Below are 26,555 nucleotides of genomic sequence, written 5' to 3' on the forward strand. Positions count from 1 at the left end.
ATAAATCATGATGTTTGATGCAAAATATACATACCTTGTCTTTTAATTCTGGGGGACAGAGACATCTACTGTATTGAGAAGCAATGGAGCTAACCACAAAGCACAAACTGCCACTTCAAATTTCTTGAGTTTTTACCCTTTCTCCACATTCGATGTTGATCAAGGCTGGACAAGAAAGATTCATGGAGACATGTTTTGAATGAGCAGAATCTTACTGGACTATTACTTTCTCTCAAAATGAACCAGACCAACATATGTTGACTGCTGCATATACTAGCTTTAATCCTTCAGAATGCATAAAATGTATTTTGAATAGGGAGCCTGTATTATACTTGGCAAACACTAGTTTCTTCAGTGAGGGAATTTCACGATTTACTGGCAGTAGGTATACAGACAGGGCAAGACAGGACACTTTTAGATGATGTATCAGTATCAACACCTCTTTCATTATCTGGAAACTGGAAATACACATCCATTAATCTGTTAAAGTGTACAGTTCCATTCTATTTCTTTTATTTTTATTCTTATTTCTTCTTTACTGGAGAAGGTTAAAAACCTTGTTTATTTGTTATTTTATTATTATGGCTCAAAGCCGAGACTTCTCACAGAGCAGTTTCTTCCTGTTTTTCTTCTCACATGCTTCCAATATGATCGACTAGCCATACCTCTTAACCCTACCAGTAGGCATAAAAAGGTTAAAGGAGACTCTTATTTGTAAAACAGGAAACAAAAACACAGCAGGGCAACACTCTCTTTTAGTAATATTTGGTAAAAGCAAAATCAACTTGTTAAGGTTGGGGCTTCTAGCTTGTTGCCTCTTGTAAAAAGTTTCACCAGTGCTGTCCACATCCCACAACATTTCAAGGTAAAAATTTTCAAAAATTCAAATTGTGTTTTTAAAGTAACTCCACTGAGGACTTTCGGATCAGAACCCAAACTATTAGAATTGGGTATTTTTATTGTGGGATATGCCCTTCATTTTTTTAAGGGATACAGACTATGCCTATAAAATAGTAGGTTCAATGAAAATGAAAGGTTTAAAGCACAAAACATGAAATATACTCATAGGCAGAGCTTCTAGCACTGGAATGCATCACTGCAAGACACCAATGAAGCACAGAATTTAAAATCATAATTAGACAATAAGGATGAGAACATTCAAGATGAAAGAAACCCCAGAGAAAAGTTTAGGATATTTTATATTCCAAGTGAAGACAGCCTAACAGAATCAAATATCATTGCTTACAAAAGGAAAATTATATTGTAGAGGTATTTTCAACATTCAGATTTAAGGCTCAATAAGAAGTGTCTTTGGAAAGGCCAGACCTGGTAGTCAAGAAAATTTACCACAACATATGTGTATCAGAAGATACTTTATTGCCAAGAAGAACAAAACTGTTGCTGTCATGCCCGGATGTCTCATTTTAAAGACAAAGCTTTTCCTTCACCACTTTTAAAGACCTGTAAATACAGCACTATAAAAAACTAAAACACACAGAAGAAAAATTACAAAAATAAATTAGAAAAAGAAAAGCTGAGAAAGAGGAAAGCCCAACCGACAAAGGAGAAAATGTATTTGAAGCAACAGAAAAGCTATGAAGTGGAATGAAAGTATCATGTTATGTCTTCCTTCCAAATGAAGTTGGGGTGGGGGTGGAGTTTGCATATGAAATAAAATAGCAGCAAAGAAAAAGGGTAAGTACAAAAGGGTAAGTACAAGTGCATTTGTGTCCCTCTGGAACTTTATTAACCAAAACAGTAGTACTCATCTGAATCAATTTTGGGATGCCTATGCAGAGGCTGTGAGTCCTCCATAATAGAAGAATCACTGAACTTCTCCATATCTGAAGGGGTTTGGTGACCAGGGACATCATCCACTAAGGTGTCCAAATAACTCCCCACTGATATTCCATCCAGTCCATCACTACAGTCTTGTAAACTGTTACAGCTGTCATGAAGGGACGTCTCCTGACTTTCCAGCAAGCTGCACAGGCTGCCACTCAAGCTGCTACCTCTGCTGGCAATGGCTTTCTCTTCAATCATCCACTTGATTGATTCAATACTTTCATTGATGATCAGTAGCTGGCGCATAAGCTTCACATCAGTGGCTCGGAGATTAACCTACAAGGCAAAAGTGAATAAAAATATTACTAATTTTCTTCAAAATGGAACTCCAAATAGCAAGCTGAAGGAAAAGAATGGGTTAAAAAAAACCCACACAAAAAAATCCATCTTTCACAGCTAGGACAAATCATAGAATGATTTGGGTCGGAAGGCATCTTAGGGAACATTTAATTCCAATCCCCCTGCCATGGAGAGGGGCACCTTCCACTAGACCAGGCTGCTCAAAGCCTCATCCAGCCTGGCTTTGAACACTGCCAGGGATGGGGCATCCACAGCTTCTCCAGCCAACCTGTTCCAGCGTCCTGCCACCCTCACAGTAAATTATTTCTTCCTAGTATCTAACCTTGAATCTGCTCTCTGTCAGGTCAAAGCTATTACCCTGTGTCTTATCACTAACATGCCCTTGTAAACTGCCCCTCTCAAGGTACTGGAAGTCTGCTATAAGGTCTCCCCAGAGCCTTCTCTTCTCCAGGCTAAAGGACCCCAGCTCTTTCAGCCTGTCTTCATAGGAGAGGTGCTCCAGCCCGCTGATCATCTTTGGGGCCCTCCTCTGGACCATCTCCAACAGGCCCATGTCCTTCTTATGTTGGGGACTCCAGAGCTGAATGCACTAGTCCAAGTGGGGTCTCATGAGAGCAGAGGGGGAGAACCACCTCCCTCAACCTGCGGGCCATGCTTCTTTGGATGCAGCCCAGGACGCAGTTGACTTTATGGGCTGCAAGTGCACATTGCTGGGCCATGTCAAGGTTCTCGGCCACCAACAGCCCAAAGCCTTTCTCCTCAGGGAATTTCCACAAGATTACACAAAGGTGAGGCCTAAGAGTTTTATTTGTTGCTTCTTTCTTCTCATCTGAAACATCACAAGCATTGACAAAAAAAGAAAACAAAAAAAATATCTGTGTGACCTCCTATTCATCACATGAAAGAGGTTAAAAACAGTGAAGAGGCAGTCTGACGAACTGAAGATGATTCTAGGTTTGACCACAATAACAAGTGTGGAGAGACAGAAGCTGCTTACACCCATAATGTGAGAAGATAACACTAGTTTGTGACCTAATCTACTCTGCAGCCCCTTCTAATAGCACCTCAGCACTACTAAATGTTTGACATCACAACAGACACACCTTCAGTCTCATCACTTCCACAGTAAGACCTCCACCTCTATGAACTTTTGCCATACTGCCAACATAGGGCATGCACGCTTAAAACCACTGGGAAAAAGATGCCAGTCGTTTCAGATTAACTCATAGGGATACCATGTGTAGCATGTAATTTGTGTCATATTTTATCACATGTTCTTATACCCTTCAATTGTACTTATCAAGCATAATATGTGCAGAGATGTCACTGATTTAATACATGCATTTAGAAAATACTTGCCCTTATACATAATTTGAGTGTACCTCTCTACAAAATGTGTGCCATAACATCTGATGTATGTGTATTCATTACATGCTTTTCCAAAGGACACTAACATCTTAACTTTCAGCTTATTAATTTGAAAAAAACAACACAGTATATAAAAAATTTCAATGTCTTCACTCAATTGAGAAACAAGGAAGAAGTAAGATCTGTTCTGCCAGACAATAGATGTTTTATACTATTCTCCTTGTCCACAACCATTATTCAGAAATACAGCATCTGTATTGTTCAGCCACAATGGACTGGAACGGAATCGGTATTGTCAGGAAGCAAAGACTGTGTCTCGTTTTGCCAGAAGTACAATATGGACACAGTTCTTTCCATACTCAAATGCTGTCTTCTCAATATCTGAAGTTACACTGACCTGGTACCATTGTTGAAGAAGTTATTTTAATGTGGTTTTATTCTGTTATATACTGCAAGGGATTGTACTAGTTCTGGCTGGGAAGCTTCACAGCAGCCAGTATGGGGCTGTGTTCTGTATCTGTGACTGAAACAGCGTTAACAGCATACCGGCATTTGAGCAGCTGCCGAACAGTGATCGCATAGCCTCAAGGCCTTTCTGTTTTTCACTTTGCACCCCCAATGATAGGCCGGGGCTAAGAAAGACGTTTGGATAGGACAGAGCTGGGACAGTTGACCAGAACTAACCAATTCCCTGCCTATATGCCCATTATATATGTTGTGCTCAGCAATAAAACCCATGGGTTTCACCTTTCCAACATAGCCATTGCTTGGGGACTGGCTAGGCATTGGTATACTGGTAGGAGACTGTAAGTGACTGACTTTGTATCACTTTTTTTTAATTTTAATTTCTTTCCTTCACTTATTAAACTACCTTTATTACAACCCGTGAGTTTTTCTTGCTTTTGTTCTTCCTGTTCTCTCTCGCATCTCACCAGAGGGGGAGAGAGAAGTGAGCGAGCAGCTGGTGGGTGCTTAGTTACCAGCCAGTCAAACCAACACAAACATACTTCAAGGATAGCTAGTAACAAACTGCCTATGTAACTCTCATATGCATTCCCAGCCTCCCTCCCCAGTCCCAGAATGACTCCTGAATTATCCTCAATCCACTATCACAGGATGTAACATAGCTAACCTGGCACTGTGCAAAATAGCTTTACCATTCACAGTTTTAACAATACTGCCCATCTATCATTGTTTCAGACGTGAGGTTTTGAAAACAGATTGACCATTTCACAGCCCTCCTGCTCAAGCCAGTTCTGCTACTCCTACCCATAAATCACGATAAACCATTTGCTCAGCAACTGGGCTGTCATGAAAGCAGTAAATTACCCGACTTCTCAAATACAACTACAGACCTCAGCAACTTTCTGAATATAAGCCAGCTTGGAGACAGCAAATTTCCCAACAGGCCAATGAAGGAAATGTTTAACAGAGCTAGCACCAATATGCCTCTAATCAAACAGTCCCTTTTAAGTAGATGTCTCACATATTTCAGTTCACAGGAATAATTTTTTGCTCCAAATACATATATAGCTTCAGCGTTTCTGCAGAATAGCCTTTACTGGCAGTGTTTCTTTGCATTCTTGCGTACTTGAGTCCTCCTCCACCCAGCTACCTTATTGTCCCAAATCTCCCATATCAACAGCGTGCTCCTCCTAAAGCAAACATTAAAAAGTAGCCCACTCTCATCTTTCTTTAATATGCTTTACTTAATCATCTGTTTGATAATACAAAAATGTCACTACATTTCTTGCCTCTTACCTGCTTTAGCACAGATACAATCACATTAGCTCATACTGACTTATGTAGCTGCAACCCTAATGTAGCCATTAGAGTACACAAGGCAGTTCCAAGATGGTTCAGCTAAAGGGATTAAACACAGTAAAACCTCATCATGTCTCATAGCTCCATTCCTTATGCACTGTTACAGATGCACTTCAGAAATATTCTAAGAGTTTATCATGGTTAATACAGGTATTTCAGAACAGTTTCTACAGCTGCTCTTTGAGTTAAAGGTAGAGCACAGCACCACCACAGGGAAAGTGCATGTCAGTATGTATCAGTCCTCAGCACAAGCTTGTGGTGTACACAGAAATTCTGACAAGACAGCAAGAAAGGAATTCTGGTTACAGGCTAGCTTCTGTATCTTTTTGCTTAGCTTATATAACCACAATAGTGCAGATCACCAGGAAATGTTTAACATTGAACAGCTAGTCATGGCAAAGAACAGTAATTAAATTGAAGTGACAGCATCTTTCAAGTAATGCAGTCTGCTATCATACATAGGTGGACAGAACAGATCAGCATTCAAACACAACCAGACCTTCAGTCTAGAAAGGATAACTGGCCTAAGCACCTGCCTGTGCCTCCCTCCCTCTCATACTAGTTGTTCTAACAAGGTACTTTTTCCTTGCACAGCTAGCCTTATGGTCTTCCCTAAGATGATGTGCAACACTGTCGTACCTTATACAAGAGACGTTATATATATACACAAACATATGGACGTCTGTGCACATACATATATACACATAAATATACAAGTATTCATATTATTTTTACACATACAGTGTTTTTAAGAAAGGATTTGGGTAGATTATTGGTTTTAGAATAAAACTCTTCATGACCAGGGCTGTTAACAAAGACAATTATCACTTCCTGGCAGTCTCCCAAAATAGTGCATGAGCTGTCCCTAGCCTGATCACTTTCCTTTTGGATCAAAATTGCACTTGCGCTCACACTACAGGCAGAACAGACTTGTTTTTCTGCTGCATGTCTTGCAGATATAGCTTCCAGTCACCTCCAAAGATAGCGGGTCCCCTTCCCCCCGCCCCCCACCCCCAATGACTAAGCTAAAAATTCTGTTCAATATATCCTTTTAATCTTTCAAAACTGCACCTCCAGTCCCTCTCTGCAGACTACTTCCTTCTAGATTCCTGGGGGTCACATGCTGCTGCTTCTTTTAACTACAGGAAGTCTGCAGGGATATTAATGGTAACCATAAAATGTGGTCTGAGGAAAAGACACTCCTAAATTTATTTTAAAGGTACTAGTTTCATTTTTTCCTCAACACCTTTATGTTGTGTGCTGTAAAGAGCCCATAATGAGTTTGAATAACAAGGTATTTCCTTCAAGACAAATCTTTTTGGCAGAGCACAGAGAAATAAGTCACTATAAGACATAAAAAACCCCTTAGAAGTTAATGGATTCAGGGAGCTATTTATGTCACTCAGCTCAGAAGTTCTGCTCTGCCTATGATCTCAGGCAGGATTCAAACACTGATCTAGGGTTGGCTACTATGTAATCTGTGTTTTTAAGGCAGTATAATTTTGGACAGATATTTCACAATAAATGGATGTTGGATGGAAACAGCAGCAAAATATGGCACCCTACTGAAACCTGTTCAGAGGTTCAGTGTGTGAGCAGAAGAGAATTAGCAAGTGAAGAGGTTAGATGAAACTGGAGCAGATTCCATCTGTTGTTAAACACTGCTACACCAGTCTGTATCACTGATTTTACAAACAGAATTTCAAACCAGTAGAATCTTTCCATGGCAAACAGGTGTGCATGACAACTACAATTTAGAAGTATTGATGCTACTGCTGTTTTCCTTTTTCTAGGGTGTGTCAGAGACAGCTTTCCACTTTCACATTCAATTTCTTCTATTTCCCATATCATTCAGGATGAACAGCTCTGTGGCTACCCAGCTATGCCTACCTCCCTTTTCTTTTTTTTTTAAAGGCAGGTTACCTCACTTTTCCATGGAATTTGAGGTGTTAGATTTTTAATATTTTTGTAACAATGTCCAAATAATAATTCATTTTGAATTCTGAGTATCCCTTTTGTCACAGAAGCTAATCTTATTCCACTTTCGTCATTACAGAGTAACAATTTTTAGAATAACTAAGAAAATTAATTCCCAAGGAGAAAGGTGTGAGTGTGAAAAATAAAATAAACATTGATTCGCAACGTTTAATTATTTGAGTCTTACAAAGATACAGATTTAGTAAGCAGATACAAAAGTGTATAAAACTCGTCAATTAAACCTCATCAACCAATTATGGGAGAGAATATATATAACAAGCTAAAAAGACCATAAGCAATCAATTTAAAGTACAAAATTCAGAATATGTGAATGCAAGATTATTTAATTGGAGTGACTGAGCTAACTCACACACTTACACACACAGAAGCTTTGTTTATTAAGCAACCACCTTAAAGTATGAGGTATGCCACCTGAAGGCTAGCAAGTTCAGAATGATACTACAATTGCTTCTGAACACCAGTGAGCTAACAAAATGCTTTTTTTCTGCATTTAACATGCGTAAAATAAAAATATAAATGACAGATAAGGGACAAATTTTTGCTCCATGAACACACAGGTTGATGAATATGCTGTGCATAAATGCCATCCTACTTAATTAGTAAATATGCATGCGCAGGACTTTAAAACCCTTGCCTACTTCAAAATTTTCCCACTGATGCAGGAAGTTTGCATTGGTTTCTTCATATAATTAAGCCACTTTGGGCGATGGCATTTCAGGATCCAGATGACAGAGCACAATGCCTAGACTGACTTCTGAATTTGAACACTATCTTCAGTATCAACTGTCAAAAAGCCAGGAAGCTTTTAGGTGACACAGTGTAAGAACACGGGGCTACTATCTGTAGCTGGAAGGGATCATCTATGCACGGGTGGAACTATAAGTGCTTGTGTGAATGTTCTACATCCACTCTACCGCAAAGTCAACTTGCTTGGAATAACGGAGGCACTACAATAATTTGAACTAACCTAATCAACCTGACACTGTGTGAGCTCTCTCATGTCTTCATATGCATAAGCAATGGATGTGGTAACCAAAGTCTGGCACAGATCGAACCAACAGTGAATCAGCGTAGGTGCTCCATTGTTCATCATTATGCCATGTATGTCCGACTGATTTACCTCACCACTATTTTAGGTAAACTACATTTCAGTCAACAGTAATACATGTAGATCAACAGCTTTTTGTGCATCTAGTTTCTTGCAGCACAGCTTTGTGTTATAATTTATTGCTGGAACGTTTTCCCATTTCTTTCCTCATGTTTTTTAGGCTTGTGGTAATCTTCAGACAATGAGGCAGCACATACAAACCCTACATATACAAAAGGTAAATTGACCCACTGTTGATTTGTCATTGCAGTTTGCTGACCTAGTTTATTTCTGCAAACTGCGCAAGTTACACCAACCCTTCTCAGCCATACTTCCATCATGAGTCACAATAAAAACCTTGTGGCAGGCTACAGAGGCAGTCCTGATCACTTAATTCATGCCTTCTTCTGCAAAACTGGTTATTTATACTCTTGTTTCTCTTGAAGACTCCAAAATTGTTAAAACCCTCATAGTAGATTCTTAGGCAGCATTTGTTATTATCACTGAAGTCCCAGTTGTTTACAAAGTGAACGGTCATTAAGTCTTCAGTTTCTAACAGCACCCTTGACCTTGCTGGCTTAAGAAGCTCTAGCCTGGTCATGACCTTATTTCAACCTGATGCAGTTCCAGCGCGATCCTGAACCAAATGCTTATGACAAATACCTCTACAGTTCCTTCCATAAAATTTGGCAGCAACATAACAGCTTTGTGAGCAGTTCTTTTTAACTAGGAAAGACAAAGACAGACAGTGTGATTTGGCATCAGCCAGAAGAGGATTCCCCTTCTGTAAACAGAGCGTACCAAACACCCATCACCTAAAGCAAGGAAGCGGGCAGTTCAGATCTGAGCCACCACCAGAATAATCAGGAGGCAGAGCAACTTCATGAAGGAGCAAGTTAACTCGGTAAGCAGTGAGTGTAAAAAATTAACAGGTTTCAAAGACATTTATTTGTGCTACTATGGTTATCATCTGGTATAGGAAATCCCAATATTGCTGATTTACATTCGTCTTACAACACTCTTGTGTTATAATACCAATATATTTTGATATGTTCATTTTATACATACTAATTTCCTTCTGACTTCACAGGAAAATACATAACAAGTTATGCAACTGTTTAATTACATTATCTCTGTAACAAAAAAAGTGGATCTAAAGGCATCTTTCTACCTCCCTGAAATGTGCATGAGCCTTTTCTGTGGAGCATCTGTGGGCAGCTTGTCATTTTCATTAACACCCAGTAAAATCTCAATGATTTGGATGAATCATCATCATGGTTTAACACCAGCTGGCAAGTAAGTACCATGCAGTCACTTGTTTGCTCCCTGCCACTCTAGCAGGATGGAGAGGAAAATTAGGAAAAAGGTGAAACTTGTTGGTTGATACAGGAACAACTTAATAATAAAAATAAAATAAAAGTAATAATAACAACAATTGTAATAAAAAAGGGTGGGGGGAGAGGAATAAAACCCAAAAGGAAAAGAACCCACCCAAGTGATGCACAATACAATTGCTGACCACCTGCTGACCGATGCCCAGCCAGTCTCCAGGCAGTGCCTGGCAGGCCCCGGCCACCCCCGCCCAGTTCATATACTGAGCATGCCACCCCATGGTATGGAATATCCCTTTGGCTGGTTCAGGTCAGCTGTCCTGGCTTGTCCCCTCCCAGTTTGCTGTGCCCCTCCAGCCCTCTCGCTGGCAGGGCCTGAGAAATGGAAGGTCCTTGACCTAGTATGAACATCACCCAGCAACAACCAAACCCATCAGCATGTTATTGACATTGTTCTCATACCAAATCAAAAACACAGCACTGCACCAGCAACCAAGAATAAAAAAATAACTCTATCCCAGCTGAAATGAGGACAATCATTTACTCAGTAGGCTACAATTTCTATTTTTTTTTTTAATATATTTATACTATTGAAGGTATCCTCTATGCTTAAGTAGAACACAAAATTCTCAGCACAAGAATCTTTTTCTTGGATGTTTGTTTTAGATTTTTGGCCATCTTTTTATTTTACGGTGAAAAAGAAGAAACAGTTCAAATACCTACTAAGTAAGTATGACTATGATTATCGGAAAGAAACATGCCATAATCAGAGAGCAAGTAATAGGACCACCCCCACCCCACCCCGCCATTAGTTAGTTAAGTCCCTATTTCATCAACTCCTCCCCAAATGAAAAAAAAAAACCAAACCCTAAATCAGCTCTTTAAATACAGAAACACATCAGAATTCAGAGGGAGAAATATCCAGCCTCAGAAGGATGAATGAATATGAAAGGAAGGTCCTAAATATTTTAAAGCTTAGTTCAATGAACATTAAAAGGAGCAGCAAGGAAACGTAGGATTTTCCAAAGAGCAAAAAGCCTCTAATGCTATTGGAAGTTTTTACTGAACATTTCCAAATATCTCCTACTGCTGTCATAAAAGCAGCATCTGACCTTAGAAATGGACCTGCTGTGACAGAGGTGAAAATGCTTAGAAAAATCCATACTATGGACCCACATATGTTGACAGACGAGATAATAACAGCACAAATGTTCAGGTCAATACACAGTGGTAATAATCAGCTGTGGGTGTCAAAGTGTCATGGCAGACTGACAATCACAGCATCACTGTAGTGGTGTTCTAGACACCACACCACACAGGACTATATACATCTTCCACACCAACATGATATGGCACTGGGTCTCAACAGCGTAATTTTTATTTATTTTTTTTTTACCATTGGATTTAACTCTCTGCCTCATTTATGCTTGACTTGACCAAAACATGATCTTACAAATAGAGCGCAAAAGCTGGATAAAGTATCTGTTAATTTCTGAATTAGGTTTGGTTAATGAGCACTCCAGACCTGCTAATCCCTTTAAAATTCCTTAATATCAGTACTGGCACTGTGTAGGTATGCTCAAAAGCATAGAACTAAAATACAAGTGAAAGAATATAATGGGTTTTGCTTACAGGTATATTCAAAGTTTGAAAATGTTGCTTTTACCAAGACAGTGATCCTCACTTCATTATCATTTTTAAAAGGAAGGGAAAAAAATAATCAAGAAAAAACTTGCAACTTGTTTTAAGTCAGAACTGAGACGCGACATTATTGAACATAAAACACTGGAGACAAATCTGAACTTTCATAATACCACTGCAGAGACACGTAAGATTAAAAAAGTGTAACATCTTTGTCTGAATCTCCCCAGAATTCAAAATTAGATTATTTTTGTAATAATTCTGTGGCCCTGGAAATTAAGTAGGTCCTGTTAAAAGTGTATTATTAACCTAATAACCAAATCTTTACTAAGAGGAAAATCCCACTGTATTTACTGAAGGTTTATATGAATAAGAATAAAAAGGAAATTCAAGACAGCCTTGTAATTTTAAGTGATCAAATGTCCTCTTAGAACTGCTTTAATAGAGTTAGAAAGTGATGTGCTGATCACTGGATTTTTCTTCCCCTATGAAAAAGTTATGATCACCATGTTTCAGCACTAAATCTTTTCACTTATTGAATAAAAATGAGTCAACATCTTATCAAATAAGGTTTGGGGTTGTTTTTTTTTTTTCCCTAATTTTAATCTGTGCTCTATTTGAAGTTGCATGTCTTTCAGATTCAGTCTTATTTTTTCTTTTAAATCAAAAACTTCAACCAAATTTCCCATTGTAATCACCATCCTGCTAAAATACATTTTGTACATCGGCTTTGTGCCCATCTGAATGTGGCAGCAAATTTGAGATCTTTCAGATAAAAGAAAGCAAAGTTGAGTATTTTGAATCTTTTCACCAAAAATACCCTTCCAAACTTCCAATAATCTATGAATAGTTAACTACTTTAGTTCTTTCTCACTCGCTAAGACTGTATCAAACAGCTAGCTGCCAACCTGCACCCAGGATCTCCAGGTTAAAAAGATAGAAGTAAACAAGAGGCTAGAACCATTTTTAGCAAGCTGAAACACAGAATTTGGTCAAAACAGTTAGCCAGGAAGGCTGCTGCAGGCTATCCTAGCTGCAGCTTTTGAGCCCTTTTGGCTCAAAAAGCCCAGTGACCCTTTAGCTCTCACAGAACACACTGCAGTAACGCGTTCTCAAGGCCACAAGGCAAGATTACCCAGATCATAAAGCGAAAGGATATATTATAAATTAAATAAACAGAAATCCTACGCTTGTCGCTAAGGTCACCTCATAAGAAGGTAGCAGCAGTAATCAGTGTTGAACTATAAACCTCAGAACAAACCCAGGCGCTCTAGGTACCAGCCTTTCCATACTATTTGATCCCTCCTCTAACCAGTAAACATCATTCACACCATATGGCGTAGCTTCTCCTACACCACTCTAGTTCATATCACATTGCTCTTTTTATACCTAAACCTGCTCTTGGTAAAGATTTCTACATAGCTGACTACTGGGGCAATATGGCTTGATCCTAGTCCAGCAAAGAATATTAATCATAGCCATCAGTGCAGTTACCAGAGGTATGAGTAGAGGGGAAGGAATCAGGGTCATTGGTTACATTTCCCATTTCTCCTCCCACTGAGGAAATGCTACCTACTAAACTAGTTGTAAAGCAGAAATAAGGTGCAAGACTTGCACCAGATAGCTAGGAAAAGACAAATGCCGCCTTTGCCAATAATCAAGAGTGACCTGGGAAGTGAAAGTAGATGACAAGGGACACAATAGAGTTGAACTAGAGAAATACAGCTGTATTCAAAAAGGGCTGTTAAGGCTCTTCTGAAGTAATTTCACCATTAAATTTCAACAGACTACAAATTAATAAAAATTAAGGAGAGAAATGACAAAATCTTACATATCATATGGTGGTTTGGGCTGCGTTTCTTTTTTTCCTCTGAAATGGGAGGACTGCTGCTCTGCACATAATTAGCTATATGCATTGATGGTCATTGTGAGCTACCTCATGTGCCTATGGGGAAACCAACTGTGCCTCCACTCTATTCCTCCAGTCACAGCAGCCACTGCTGGGTGCTAATGCAGGAGTACATAAATTCCATAGGCATGCGAAGTTTAAGAAAATTACTATTGCTTTGGCATGCTAGTAGTATTGCTCTTCTCTTGCAAAGAGGTTTTCCCTTCTATTGTTTCAGGATTTAGTTTTCCACAAACCCTGTAATGCTAGAAATCTGTCACAGGCCACCACTTGAGGCTAAAATATTTCAGGGTATGGCACAATTGTCCCATGATATATGGATAGTCCATTAATGGTTACAGTGGCTGAAGTGGCCATGTGAAGGCAAAATGTGTTTGTAGTCACAGATCAGGAGAAGTCTTCTAAAATTATCACTTGGACTTCATGATTGCTTCTCTCTATAGTTTTAAGATGACTAGAACAATAGTCTAAAGTCAGAGTTTACCATGACTCCTTGAATGACTTCTCAATGTTGTCATGTTTTAGCATGGATGCATCCAAATTCTGTTAGAAAACCTTCTGCCCATGGAAAGGATTCTTCAGTATTCAACTGCATTAAAACATGACACTACCACTGTTTTATCATGTACTTTGTTCAAAACACACATCATTTGTTTTTGCCCAAAAAGGAAAGCTGTATAGGTCTGGTTGCTGATATAGACCAATTCAGGCTTATGATATAGCTGGAACAGGCCTTCTCCAGCCACCCTTCCAAACTTCACTGGTTTTCTAAAGAGATGGCAAACCAATGCACAACCCACTTCTGCTGGCACAGAAATGCTTCACTGTTTCCTCCTTGCTATCAGGACTGTTTCCTAGTAATTTAGGATTATTGGAAAGGTCAAGGTCAGAATCTGAAGCTCCGTAAGTTTTTTTTAAAAAATACTGTTTACTGAAAAATGTATAAGAGGGTTGTGCCCAATGTTTGCTATGTTTCATAAGCACATATAAGAGTTACAAAAAGCAGTGCAACCCTTTCAAATAAAACACTTCTTTAAGCCAGTGGAAACTGTAGTAAGACAAAAAAGCCTCGCTTAGATAAATGCAAAGCAACAGAGCTATTCTACCTTTGTTTCTACCCCAAGGTAAAAATGTGGGAGCTTGGAAACACTCAGCACATTTCTTACATTATAATTCCTGAATGTGTGCTTCTTTCTGTATGGAGACAGGTAAGTTTCATGGCCAAAGCAGCAATGCAATAAAATTACTCTCCTTCTGGAAGCATTTTAGTCATGAATGCAGCTGGTATCTAACAACAGTGAACACAAATACAAATTAAGCTATTAAACTGTTTATAAAAATCTGAAACTCCCAGTAGTTAAAGAGGAATTTAGCACTGCTTTGCAGACACTAAATGCTTTTGCTTCACCTGGTACTGTACCCAGCAGGGTCATACAGTATTAAGAGAAGTTTATTTTAGAGCACAGCAAATGAAACATTCAGATAACTTCTCCTAGTAGCTTAGCTAGTGTGTGTTTCCTGTTAAAGTAAGAGATGTGCCATACCATTCCCTTGATAAAACACAAAAATTAAGAAATGTCAGGTTGGTAGGGAGGAAAGAGAAGGATTAGGTTGCTGACAGCAGGGCAGCATAACTGTGCCAGTATTGCTCTCTTTGTGTTTAGGGAAGCTCTGGGAAAGGTTGCATATTCTGTCAAAACAGAGTAGCTAGCTTTAACACTTGATGTATATATACTCTTTACTGTCCTCTCCTTATTTTCTCTTATGGCAGGAGGCAAAACTTTGGAGCAACTTTGAGAGGGGAATCCTCAAACACATTTTATTCCACACAGTCATCCGCAGGTAGGCAGAGGAACTCACTGCTGGAACACAGCACAGGTTATTTTTGAAATAAATGACCATCCAAATATGCTTCTAGATTTGAAAAAAAACCTTGAGCTGTGTTGTTTATACTTTTCAAAACTGCTCAAAGTGGCTTACAGGCTCTCTGGATGCATTTTGGTCACTTAAGTTTGGTTACCCTCCAGACTAGGGTTCTTTCCAGTTGGTTAATCATGAACACTCCCCTGACATAGTCTGGCATCTCTTGAAGCTTGCAAACTGCTCGGAGACATTGAATGAACAGCTTTTGAGAAGTCATTGAAGAGAACGCCTCAGGATGTACCTACCAAGCCCACCAGTTGCTTTGGACACAACCCAGCTCTCACTAGAGACAAAGACATGGAAAGACATCCATTGACACCTAAGCTCTAAATGGCTGATGACAAAAAGAAAGCATGTTAAAAGCTGTGAAAAACAAAGAAGATTATTTCAGTAAGTCAGTTAAAAATCTGTCTTTAAACCACATCCTCCAATACTGGTTACTTTACAGAACAGTCTAGACCCATTGCACACACCAGTCTTAGTGATGTTTTAATTTGACATAAGCCACTACATAGTTGTGAATTCAACAACTATTGAAATCAGTATCCTAATCAGACACCTATCCGCTACAGGCAAACAAAGAGCAATACCATGCTGATTACAACACAACAGTTTCAATGGATGCATACAAGAATATTCTCTCTGTCATTCTAGGTTTTACTCCTAACACAGCTACAGTTTGCTAAAGACTCAAAATAAGAGCATACTTGGCTCTAGGGGTACCAAGGCCATTTGTACACTCACATGGCTCAGCATCATGGTACAGGGTAAAATCAAGCTCAGAAAGCAACTTAATCCTGGGGCAAGGTGTACTTCCTTCATAACCAGCTTTACTATAGCCAGTGCAGGTACAGAAGGTTTCCCAGCTAGATCTGGTTTGTAGCCATTTAACTGATAAAGGAAATACCCCAAATGTGCAGGAATGTTTTATCTTCTACATTAAAGAAACATCATTACTTTAATTATTAATCTCCTCCCTGGCTTTTATTGCAGCCATATATTTCAGAACAAGTATTTCAACTTCTTCCTCAAACTCTGCAGCAGTCACTCCTACCTAGTTCTCTCTCCAATTCTTCTCCAGTCCTTGAGAATGTATTCTGTCTGCCACAAAAAAAAGCTAAAGAGATCAAGATTCAGAGGTGTAAAATTTTTAGTATTACAATTCCCTTTTGCAACTAATTGAAGTTATCCAATGACAAGGATGTTATTTCAAAACTGCTTGAAAACAACTGCAGTATGTACAAGGATGCAAGGGAGAACAGCTAGAGCGACCAAATACCCTCACACTAACAAGGAAAAAAGGTAAATGAAAACCTTACAGAGTTTGGTGGGTTGTGGGTTTTTTTGCTGGTGGTTCCCCCCAAGCATTTAGTAAACTAATAGGCCAAAACTGGATAACCTTGCTTTTCAGAGTTGCTATGCTGATGGACACCCTCACATTTCAGTTCAAATTCAAGTTTCTCCTGTTTCCTCCTTTAGTTGATTTTAACGTTTGCAACTAACAGCTTGTACAGCATTGTAAACAACGTAACAGCTTTCTGAGAAGCCTGCAAAAAGCCATTTTTGTTGAAACTATTCTAGAGCAGTATTTGGTCAAGCTACTTCTGAGTCATCACAACTTCTAAAGTCATCACTTTCCTTTATCCCTCCAGCACAGAAGGTCTGCATTCACAAAAGCCATGCTAAGGTTTCAAGTATTGCCTATTCCCTGTGTTTCACTAACAATTTAAAAATACTGACAGAGAAGATTACAGACTGTGTAGGGGACATATCTTCTTTATTGGAGGTGGCCTCAGCACTGCTACTTCCAAAATACAGACACTGACACACCCATGCCATCTTAGGGTCCATTGTCCTACTGGATACTAGCTCTCATTCCACACCAGCAAGGATAACTGCATGGTTGAAGCCAAAATTCAACACCGAGAACAACTGGTGTGAAGGCAAAAAGAAATCCACCACGGGTAAATGCTTGTAACTAGCAGCCTCACTTACGACAGCGAGGGCTGGAAAACCAAGGCTGCAAGTCTGCCTTTATAACAAGTTTCCCCTTTTACTATGAGATTGACCATATTTTTTCTGTTCAGAGCTCTTCCACCTATACAAACAATAATCTGTGAACCATCTTTTGGAACTGCTTACGTGCAAGATGCCCAAGTTCTATGGTTATAAATGTAGGCGAAAATCCAAGACAGAAATTGTACTCAATTTTATGAGATTCCAATTGCTTTCCATCAGTTCAGATCCTCTATCTTTTTACTTCTGTAAGTTCGTCCTCATTTGCTCCAGATACCAGCATCCAGCCCCTCTTCCAGGCCATGGACAAGTAGGAAATCAACATGTCTACTGTGGAAGGTTTCCTAGGTTTTGAGCTTGAAGGCAGAGAACAGACAAATGATCTTGTAACCTTTAAAAAATGAATTAAAACATAGTCTTTTAACTGTTTACTGTTAGGGGGAAAAAGTATCAAGGACTAGAAATGCACTTATGGGCCATCACCTCTGTTAAGTATATTTAGTTGGTATTGTGCATTTCAAGTTTTTCTTGCTTACACAGAAAAGGTACTTTTCAATTATTGTTAGCCGTAAGTATCCACAGAAAAAAAAAAAGTACCCACACAAAATTATGATGGTCAAAGGGCTGGAGAACCTGCCTTATGAGGAAAGACTGAAGGAGTTAGGTCCTCTTTCCCTGGAGAAGGGAAGTCTTGTGCGTGGACCTCATCACAGTACTTTAAGGGCAGCTACAAGGAGGATGGAGGCTCTCCCTTCAGAAGGAGCCACGTGGAAAAGACAAGGCAGAAGTTACACCTAGAGAGGTTTCATTTTGATATAACTGTGATGCATTCAGTGAGGACAACCAACCACTACGACAACCTTCCCAGGGATTTGGTGGAGTCCCCATTGCTGGAGGTCATCAAGATGTGATTGGACAGGGTGCTCCATAATCTCACCCAGACTCTCTTTTGCATGAAAAATTGAACCAGATGACCTTTTCCAGTCCAGACTATTAAAATCATGCTGTTCTGATTTAATCAGAAAATTTGTCATCTATTTGCTAAAAGCTATTGTAAGTCACTTAAACTGCAGAGCTCTGTGCAGAAAGGGTTTAGTTTTCATGTCTTTTCATTACACATTATCAACAAACAGACTTTAAAAGGCAACTTCAGAGACAAAATACTTCCTCTAGCCTTGAAACAAAGTAATCAGGAAAGAAATATCATGAAACAGTAAGACATATTCTTTGAAATGAGAGCTGGCAAAAGTCTACCTGTACATGATACTGAAAAGTTGAAGACAAAATTCTAATATTTGGTTTGGAGTTTTATAAAGCAGGCATTCTTTATTTTCAGTGCCAGATGCATGGGGGGATAAGTTCTGTCCAACATGCATACTAACTCTGCTCCCTGTTTATCTTTCTATGGCTGATCTATACATATTAATAACATTTCTGAGAAACCATTAGCATATTCATTACAGTTCCATTAACTACTTATTGTATCTACACTCTTACTACATGTGTGTGGCCCAATGGGTTGGGGGTCCTCTGGTGGTAATTTGGGACATCTTCATCCTTTCTTCATCCTCTTTTCCATCTTCCTCTTGTTCTTTTCATGACCTTCTCTTCTTCTGGCTCTGTTTCAGCACTTTTGGCTCATGTCTTGGTTTCAGACCCATTCTTATCTACTTAGTAGCTAAACTATACAGTACTGCGTTCTAGTAGTAGCTGAACTATATAATACAGTGTTGTTCAGCTTGGCCATGTCATCGGTACACAGTTGCAACACTTATAGTTAAGCACACTGGTAAAATTCCTCCAGTATCACACATGGCAGTCTAACTGGAAGCCTTGAGTGAAGTATCTCTGATTGTTGTGATAACTCATGCATGGGACAGAAGCACCTGGTATCTCGCACTGATGCTCTTAGATAAGGTATCAGCAATGTTCCACAGACTCTTGGTGAAGTAGCTAGAAACGTAAGCACATACTCATCAGTACTTCCTGGGGATGTAAGCACTTCAACAGCTGAATCAGAACAGCTGGAAGGTCTAAGAGCAACATGGAGATGGTTCCACAATTCAAATCCTTTTGCCAGGCACCATGTGAGATCTGCCAGTCAAAAGATATGTTTAAAATTGCATTAATTTAAATAAACTTGCTCACCTTCTCCCAAAGATACTCTGAAAAAGTGGAAAACTTGGTAAAGTTCCAGTACTATAATTAGGTTACAACTTTTTCTTGCTAGATTGGATCATTTTCCCTAAGGATCTATCTACAAATCACTTTTAACACAATTATCCCAATATCACTGCCCAATCATACATAAAACTTACAAACTCCTCTGCCACATCAAGCAAATATGAGGGTACAAAGGAGAGAGCTCATTAGCAAGACCCAAGATTACCAGCTTTTTCAGTGCACTTCAAGAGGACTTGGAGAAATGGATATATTTCCATTTCTGTATGCCTTCTTTCTACTTCCAAGAAAAGCCTCACTTCAGGGATTCACTGAATCACTAACCAAGGTTAATCAAACTCTACTACACAGGCTTGAGGCTTAGCCGCTAGTAATTCTATATTTATGATTTTATCTTCAATCAAGTTTTTAAGCAAAAATTCCCATTAATCTAATAGAAAACCAGCACCTGATACAAAGCTTTGCAACTGCTGACTAGACATACTGAACCAGATCTTGGCTTCAATTAAGTCAGTTGGTGTTATCACACAAAACAGTGGAAGTAGCAGCCTGTACCTACAGCATGTGTTAAAGAGATGTTTCAAGTCACAGCTGTTGACTTTTTAAAAAGGCTCTTTAAAGAATCTAATCAAGGCAGACCCCCCACACTGTGGATCTAACAAATCTACGCAAATTTAAGTTGTTCAAGCTCTTAAAAGCTGGTAGAATAGAGTCAAAGCAGCTCTGCCCTCCAACCTGCACCTTCATTTCCATGCTAAGACTATATTAAAAAAAAATACGTAAGAATGAGAAAAGGACTGGCGTTGTAATGATCATATTTATCTAATTTCAATCAATAAAAAATACTTTTAGTTCTTTGGTCTTTACTTTTGTCAGGGCTCCATATTAATCAGCCTTTTACAAATACACTAACACAGAAGTAGAAGAACAAAGGGGGAGAAAACTCAACTAATGAGAAAGCATAGGAACATGCCTCTATCCCAAGTAAGCTTAAGCTTAAGTCTGACACACTCAGCTTCTTGGGAATAGGGCTGTTTCCATTTCTTTATCCCTTCACCCTAAGAACTGCTGCACTGAGAATACCCAGTTCAGCCTTCAGACTCATTAACAGTATCTGATCCTCAACAGTGCTTACTGGAAGGAATCTCAGCTAAAAGTCCCAGCAATGCAATCTACCTCTCACCTCCAAGACACAGTTTACCTTTTCTGCCCAAAATATTGTTATGCAAAGCATGCTACTTTTTTTGCTGCATGTAATGCAGACTATACTCTGGCTTTCAAGGAAACAAAGAGTTGATTTGGGAAACTTGAATGAAAAGAAGAAAAAACACACTTTCTTTAGTTACTCTTTGAGTATCCCCAGAACTTTTGAAGGAGAAATGAGGATTTTTAAGCAGTATCATTTTGGGCTGCAGAATGAACCTCACTGATAATTTACTGCAGTGCGTAGCTGTTGAAGTCATGTGTATTGAATGGTGACCTTAGAAGCATGACACAACACAAACAGGACTGCAGCTATAAAGGATTATTAATGCCCCAGTGGAAGATTCAATGTAAAAAAAAAAAAACCACAGGAGGAAAAAGTTTAATATTAAAATTGTGACAAATTTAATACTGAATCAAGGGCACATTGGCTAGCAGGAGGCACTCCTCACGTCCTAGGCTGACCAGAACACAGCGTTTTGACCCACATGGGCAGTTACACCTTGCTTCTCCTGTTATTTGATGGTCTTATGCCTTAAAGGTTTTCAGAATCCAACAGAGTCTCCACCACAGCCTTGGTGGGGCAAACTGAAGGTAAAGGAGGGGAAGGAGGCCTGGCAGGTCCATATTTCAAGAAAGGTACTCTATGGTGCTTTGTGTGATCCAGTGACTACCAGCAAAAATAAAGCTTGAGGGCAAAAGAAGCATACAGTGGGAGCAGCAAAAGGATCTGAAGCAAGGTGCAAGCCTCAAGGCCTTTAGTTAGCAGATGTATTGTTGCTACACACACCCCTCCCTGACCTGTAAGGTGCTTCAACTTACAATAAAAAACAGCATTTCAAATCAAATATTGACACATTTATATGCTTATCTCTTAACATTCCCCTGCAGCAGATGACACAGGAGAGGTGATCACTTCCACCATTTCATTCACGCTTTTCCAGCCCAAGGTCATGGCAACTTGATGAGAGGGAGCTCCCAAAGCTTCCACCATATCTCTCTTCTGAAGAAGTATCCAGTCCAACAGCTACCACTACTTTGTTCTGAAGCAAGACAAGCACTAGTTTCTCACATATCAGACAGATGGAAGAACAGAAGATCATTTTATTTGGAAGGACAAAGTGTGCATTGGCAGGAAAGGAGATGGCCCACTAGTTTTAGATGAATGAAACTTTCCACCTACTTCCACTCCTGTACATCTGAATTTACTCTGGGCACTGGAAGGATTAAATGCAGCCTGAGATAAGGCTTGGTGTCTACTCCCGAGCATTACAAACAGGTTAAGGTAAGCTTTCCTTGTTCTTTACTGTCAGGGGCCAATCAACAGGATGTCAGGGAACACAGTGGTATTTTATAGTAGCTATGAGCCAGAAAATAATGAGAGAACATAGCAAACAGTAAAATACCTCCTTAGCAGAGTACTGTGCCGTAGTTTAACTCCAGCGAGCAGCTAAGCACCTCTCCGTCATTTGCTCACTCCACCCTGATGGGATGGGGGAAGAGAATCAGAAGGGTAAAAGTAAGAAAACTCATGGGTTAAGATAAAGATAATTTAATAGGGAAAGCAAAAGCTGTGCATGCAAGCAAAGCAAAACGAGGAATTCATTCACCAGTTCCCATGGGCAGGCAGGTGCTCAGCCATCTCCAGGAAAGCCGGGCTCCATTTTGGGAAGACAAAACACCGTCCCTCTGAACATCCCCTCCATTCCTTCTTCTTCCTACAGCTTTATATACTGAGTATGACATTATATGATATGGAATATTCCTTTGGTCAGCTGGGGTCAGCTGTCCCAGCTGTGTCCCCTCTCAGCTCCTTGTGCCCCTCAGCATCCTTGCTGGCAGAGTGGGGTGAGAAACTAAAAAGGCCTGGGTGCTGTGTAAGCCCTGCTCAGCAATAATGAAAAAATCCCTGTATTATCAATGCTGTTTTCAGGCCAAATCAAAAATATAGCCCCATACAACCTGCTATGAAGAAAATTAACCCCACCCCAACCAGCACACACAGTCAAGAGCTTTGGGATCAGCATGATTTCAACACAATGATAATGCAAAATATACTAAGGCAGTATCTTTGTTTATCAGATTTAGTTGAAATTTGTCAGTACAGACACAGTCATTGTGACTAACAATAGCTGTGGGAAAGGATAGAAGTTGAGGTGCACAACTGCACAATTTGTATAAAGCAGTTAAAAAAACCCACAACAAAACACAACAGAAAATAGCCACATCTGTCCAAAATATCTTCATTAACAAGAACAAGAACACAAGAAGATAATGAAACAGCACTGCTCGGCATCAGAGATCAAGATGCCAGTGCAGTAGTCCATATCAAGTTTTTATATGTGACCAAGAGAGGAAAGCATGAATAACCTAGTTTTGTAAATGCTTACAAAAAAGTTTGCTTGCTTGCTTCAGACTTCAGACAAAAAAAAAAAGCACAGATGTGACTACCTGAAGTTCAGTGAGTGGGCTGCAGAAGCTGCCATCATAGCACAACTAGAAAAAGAAAGCTTGATGGATGACACTTGACTTTCTAAACTTCTAATCTTTCCATTTTTTGGAAGTTTACTACTGCAGCAGCTATAAACTACTTTGCTACATGTTCAAGGCCTCTTAGGCCTTGCAGCAAAGCCAAAGAAGAATATGTTAAAAAGTGGTGTAAAATAATAAGCTAGATAGAAGTTTTGGTTCTGTTTTAGGAATGATGTGCAGTTAAAAAAAAAGTGAAACATAGAAGGAAACTACGATTTTTACCCAATATTGTTCTTAAATTGATCAGATCTGTAAAATGTCACAAAGCAAGCTGCAGAGGGGAAAGCAACAGATTAATAACCTTCAGAAAGTTTAAGGATAGAGGAAAATCCTTACGTTGCTAAAGAGAGTAGAGGAAAACCCCAGGAAGACTTCCATACTCTGGACTACTGAAGACAGCTGAAAACATGAAAGACATAGTGTAGCCATGCTTCACCTTTTACAAACAGTCATTATATTGGTGGTTTAAAGGCCTGGACAAGAGACTAGAAATCAAACAGGGGAAGTGTGTAACAGAATTCCCCTTACTTGGCATGAGCAATGAGTTCAGCTGTGAAAGTCAGTTATTTAAGTGACAAAGAATAGGAGAGGTCAAGGATGTTGGAACTAAAACCTTCACATTGAGGGCAGGGAGGAAAAAAAGAAACCAAGTGGCAGGAGGAAGAAGAGGCAGATAGAAGATTGTAACATGAAACTTGCAAGTGTCAAGTAGGTGAAGAGACCAATTAGAAAGGAAAAGGTGATGAGGGCAAGTCACTCATTTTTTGCCCCCCTTAATAGGCCTGTCATGACATGTCTAGACAGCCACGCCACGTACTCTGGCTACCTTATTTATTTCCTTTGCAGTCTGCCATCCCTAACAGTTTTTTACCTGCAGGTCACTCTACAATGCTTGTGCAAGCTTAACACTGAAAAATAAACATGAGATATGCTGACAATGTGGATCAGTGTTAAAACTGAAATTCACAGCGATCATTGTGATTTTTAGTTTGATTTGTGAGGATCTCTTAAACCATATGAAGCCACAGAACAGCAAGCGTGATTTGTAAGTTACATCTCAAGATTAACATCATCATCTTGGCTATCCCCTCAGAATATCCATTCTTGATTTCTCTCCCCCCCAACATGCTTATTTTTTTAGGCACTCTTACAAACCCACCCACCTTTTGCTTATCTCTCTATCTGTGTATATATGTATCTATCTATATGTATGTAAGGCTGCACAGGGCCTGATGGTATGGCATTTACTTGTTCAAATAGGATGAGATTGCTTCGTTTGCTGTAAATGGCTAGGCTCCAAGATAGTTGCATACAGTCATCTCAACAGATTGCCAACAAAATCCTCATCCCAACAAGATCAAATTCCATACTGCTTTCAAATAATTTTAGTGGCAAGAGCTATGGAAAGAACTGCTACCAAAGAAAGTCTTCTGGGACCTCACATAACAACGACACTCTAATAAAAAGTGGAAGCCAACTACGCCTGCACATGTGAAATACTCTGCATCATCAGAATCTTGTCTGCTGAGTGTTCACTAGTTGCTTGCTCACTTGCTTGCAAAAAGTTTGTTTGCCTTAAAAAAATGATGCCAGTTTTACAGCACCATCAAAAAAAAAAAAGTTAATACTGAGATGGTGTCACAACAAGTAGGACAAGCACCTGCATTAAGACAGCAGGCACATCATCAGTTCCGAATTAAATACAGCACTGTCCCATCACAGACCACCGGCAAAAAAAAAAAACCCTCTCAGCCAAATTACCAGTAGTTGTTTGCTCAAGAATCACTGTGCATCTTCTGCAGCCTGTTTGGAGTTAAGGAAGTCTCTGAAGACCAACGTCCAGAAATTGAGTCACTGAATAGCAGGCCAAATTTTCAGCCCAAAAGATCCAGCACCTCGTTAGGCATTACTCATCAGCAGGAAACAGGTGCGATGCAGAAAAGCCATTTACAACGGCGGGGCCGCGCGTTATTTTCTGCACTGACGCCCCCGCTGCCAGCGCCTCTGACGACCCGACGCGGCGCACCGCACCGCGCCAAACCCCGCCGCCGAGGGGCCCTCGGCCACTCACCATCTCCTGCCGCAGGAGGTGAAGTTTCGTCTCCAGCCGGGCCAGGGCGGCGGCGCGGCGGCTGCCGGGTGCTGCGGCGGCGGGGCGTCCCGGCAGCTCCTCCCCGCGCAGCGGCCGCGCCAGGCTCTCGGGCACTTTGCGCCCCAGCTTTTGCTCGACGTCGCGGAGGTCTGGTGGGACGCCGGGCTCCATGGCTTGACCCGGAGGGGCCCGCGGCAGCGGCGCCAGCACTACCTGCGGCCGCCCGGCCGCCGCGAGGGCGCGGAGGCGCGGTAATCCGCGGTGGCGCCGGGGCTGGCGGCCGAGCCTCGCAGGTGACCCGCCGCACACATGTGGATTTCCTGGGCCAGCCCGACCCTCCCCCCGCCGCCCTGCTCTGCCGCGGCCCCGCTGTGCCACCGGGCGCAGAGACAAAAGCAGGAGGGCTGAGGCGACGGAGAACCCCCCCGCGTAAGCCAAGGGGTGCGGGGGGCGCCCCGCCGGCGGCTGCCTGGCGGCCGCCTGCCCTGCCCGCCCGCCCTGCCGGCCCGCTCGCACCGGGACCCGAGTCATCGCGCGTCTCGGCCAGCTGCAACTTTAAAGCCCGCTGGCAGGTGGAAGCGGCGCGGCGCGGCCCTCCTACCGTAATGCCTGGAGGAGAGGCGCCACGGGCGGCGGCGGCGGGGCGCCCTCGCACGACGGGGAATGCCCTCCCCGCCCGGGAGCTGCCGGGCCGCGCTCGGGAACGGCCTGTGCCTTCAGGGGAAAAGGGACAGGGCAGGAAGGGAGGGAAGAGGACAGAGGAGAGTAACAGGAAGGGCGACGAAAGGAGAAGAGAAGGGAAAGAGAAAATAAAATAAGGCAGTCACCAGAGCTCTGTGACCCTAGATGCTTTCTAACATAAAATAATGTTTTATGCGACAGGAATATACGTGCAGCAGTTATTCCCACTCCTCAAACAGGTGTTATTCCAGGCAAGCTAACTCAGCCCCCACCCCACCTCATTATTTTTGCTATTTTTGTACCCACTTCCTCCTCTCTAAAAAGCAGAGCTTGCTAGCTGAGCCCACCACTGTAGCTCTGCTGGCAAGGCATGTGCCGGCTGTGCAGATAGCGCTGGGAGCGCCCGGTTGCTCCATGGACCGGGGTGTTGCTGCATACACCTGTCATGGTGCTGAAAAACCTTTTAGGCATGAAACTTGGGGTATGAATAGCCCCATCCATGGAGCTGCAGTTGACACATGTCAGCGGGGGTTGAGAGAGTGAGGCCAGCCCCTCCATGAGGGTGCCAGGCCCTTTGTAGCCATGAGAATCACAAAAAGTGGTGTGGTGAGCTTGGGCAAACAA

The 26,555-nt window shown here is 41.0% G+C and overlaps 1 protein-coding gene across 1 annotated transcript; it reads right to left on the bottom strand.

Moving 5' to 3' along the window:
• Positions 1-257: 257 nt before the first annotated feature.
• Positions 258-25,787, bottom strand: LURAP1L (leucine rich adaptor protein 1 like). Its single transcript, XM_037374470.1, has 2 exons — positions 25,230-25,787; positions 258-2,121 (listed from the first exon to the last, which is right to left on the bottom strand). Exons 1-2 carry the CDS (start codon positions 25,779-25,781, stop codon positions 1,747-1,749), a joined length of 927 nt encoding a protein of 308 aa, XP_037230367.1. The 5' UTR covers positions 25,782-25,787; the 3' UTR covers positions 258-1,746.
• Positions 25,788-26,555: the final 768 nt, after the last annotated feature.

This window comes from Falco rusticolus, chromosome Z (genome assembly GCF_015220075.1).
Source record: "Falco rusticolus isolate bFalRus1 chromosome Z, bFalRus1.pri, whole genome shotgun sequence".
Lineage (NCBI taxonomy): Eukaryota > Metazoa > Chordata > Aves > Falconiformes > Falconidae > Falco > Falco rusticolus.

What these genes read in the sequence shown, in the direction of transcription:
- LURAP1L (XM_037374470.1), bottom strand. Translation starts at nt 25,781, where the DNA reads ATGACTCGGGTCCCGGTGCGAGCGGGCCGGCAGGGCGGGCGGGCAGGG. An exon ending in ACCTCCTGCGGCAGGAGATG is followed by an intron (nt 2,122 to 25,229) that starts GTGAGTGGCCGA and finishes TTTGCCTTGTAG; the next exon opens with GTTAATCTCCGAGCCACTGA.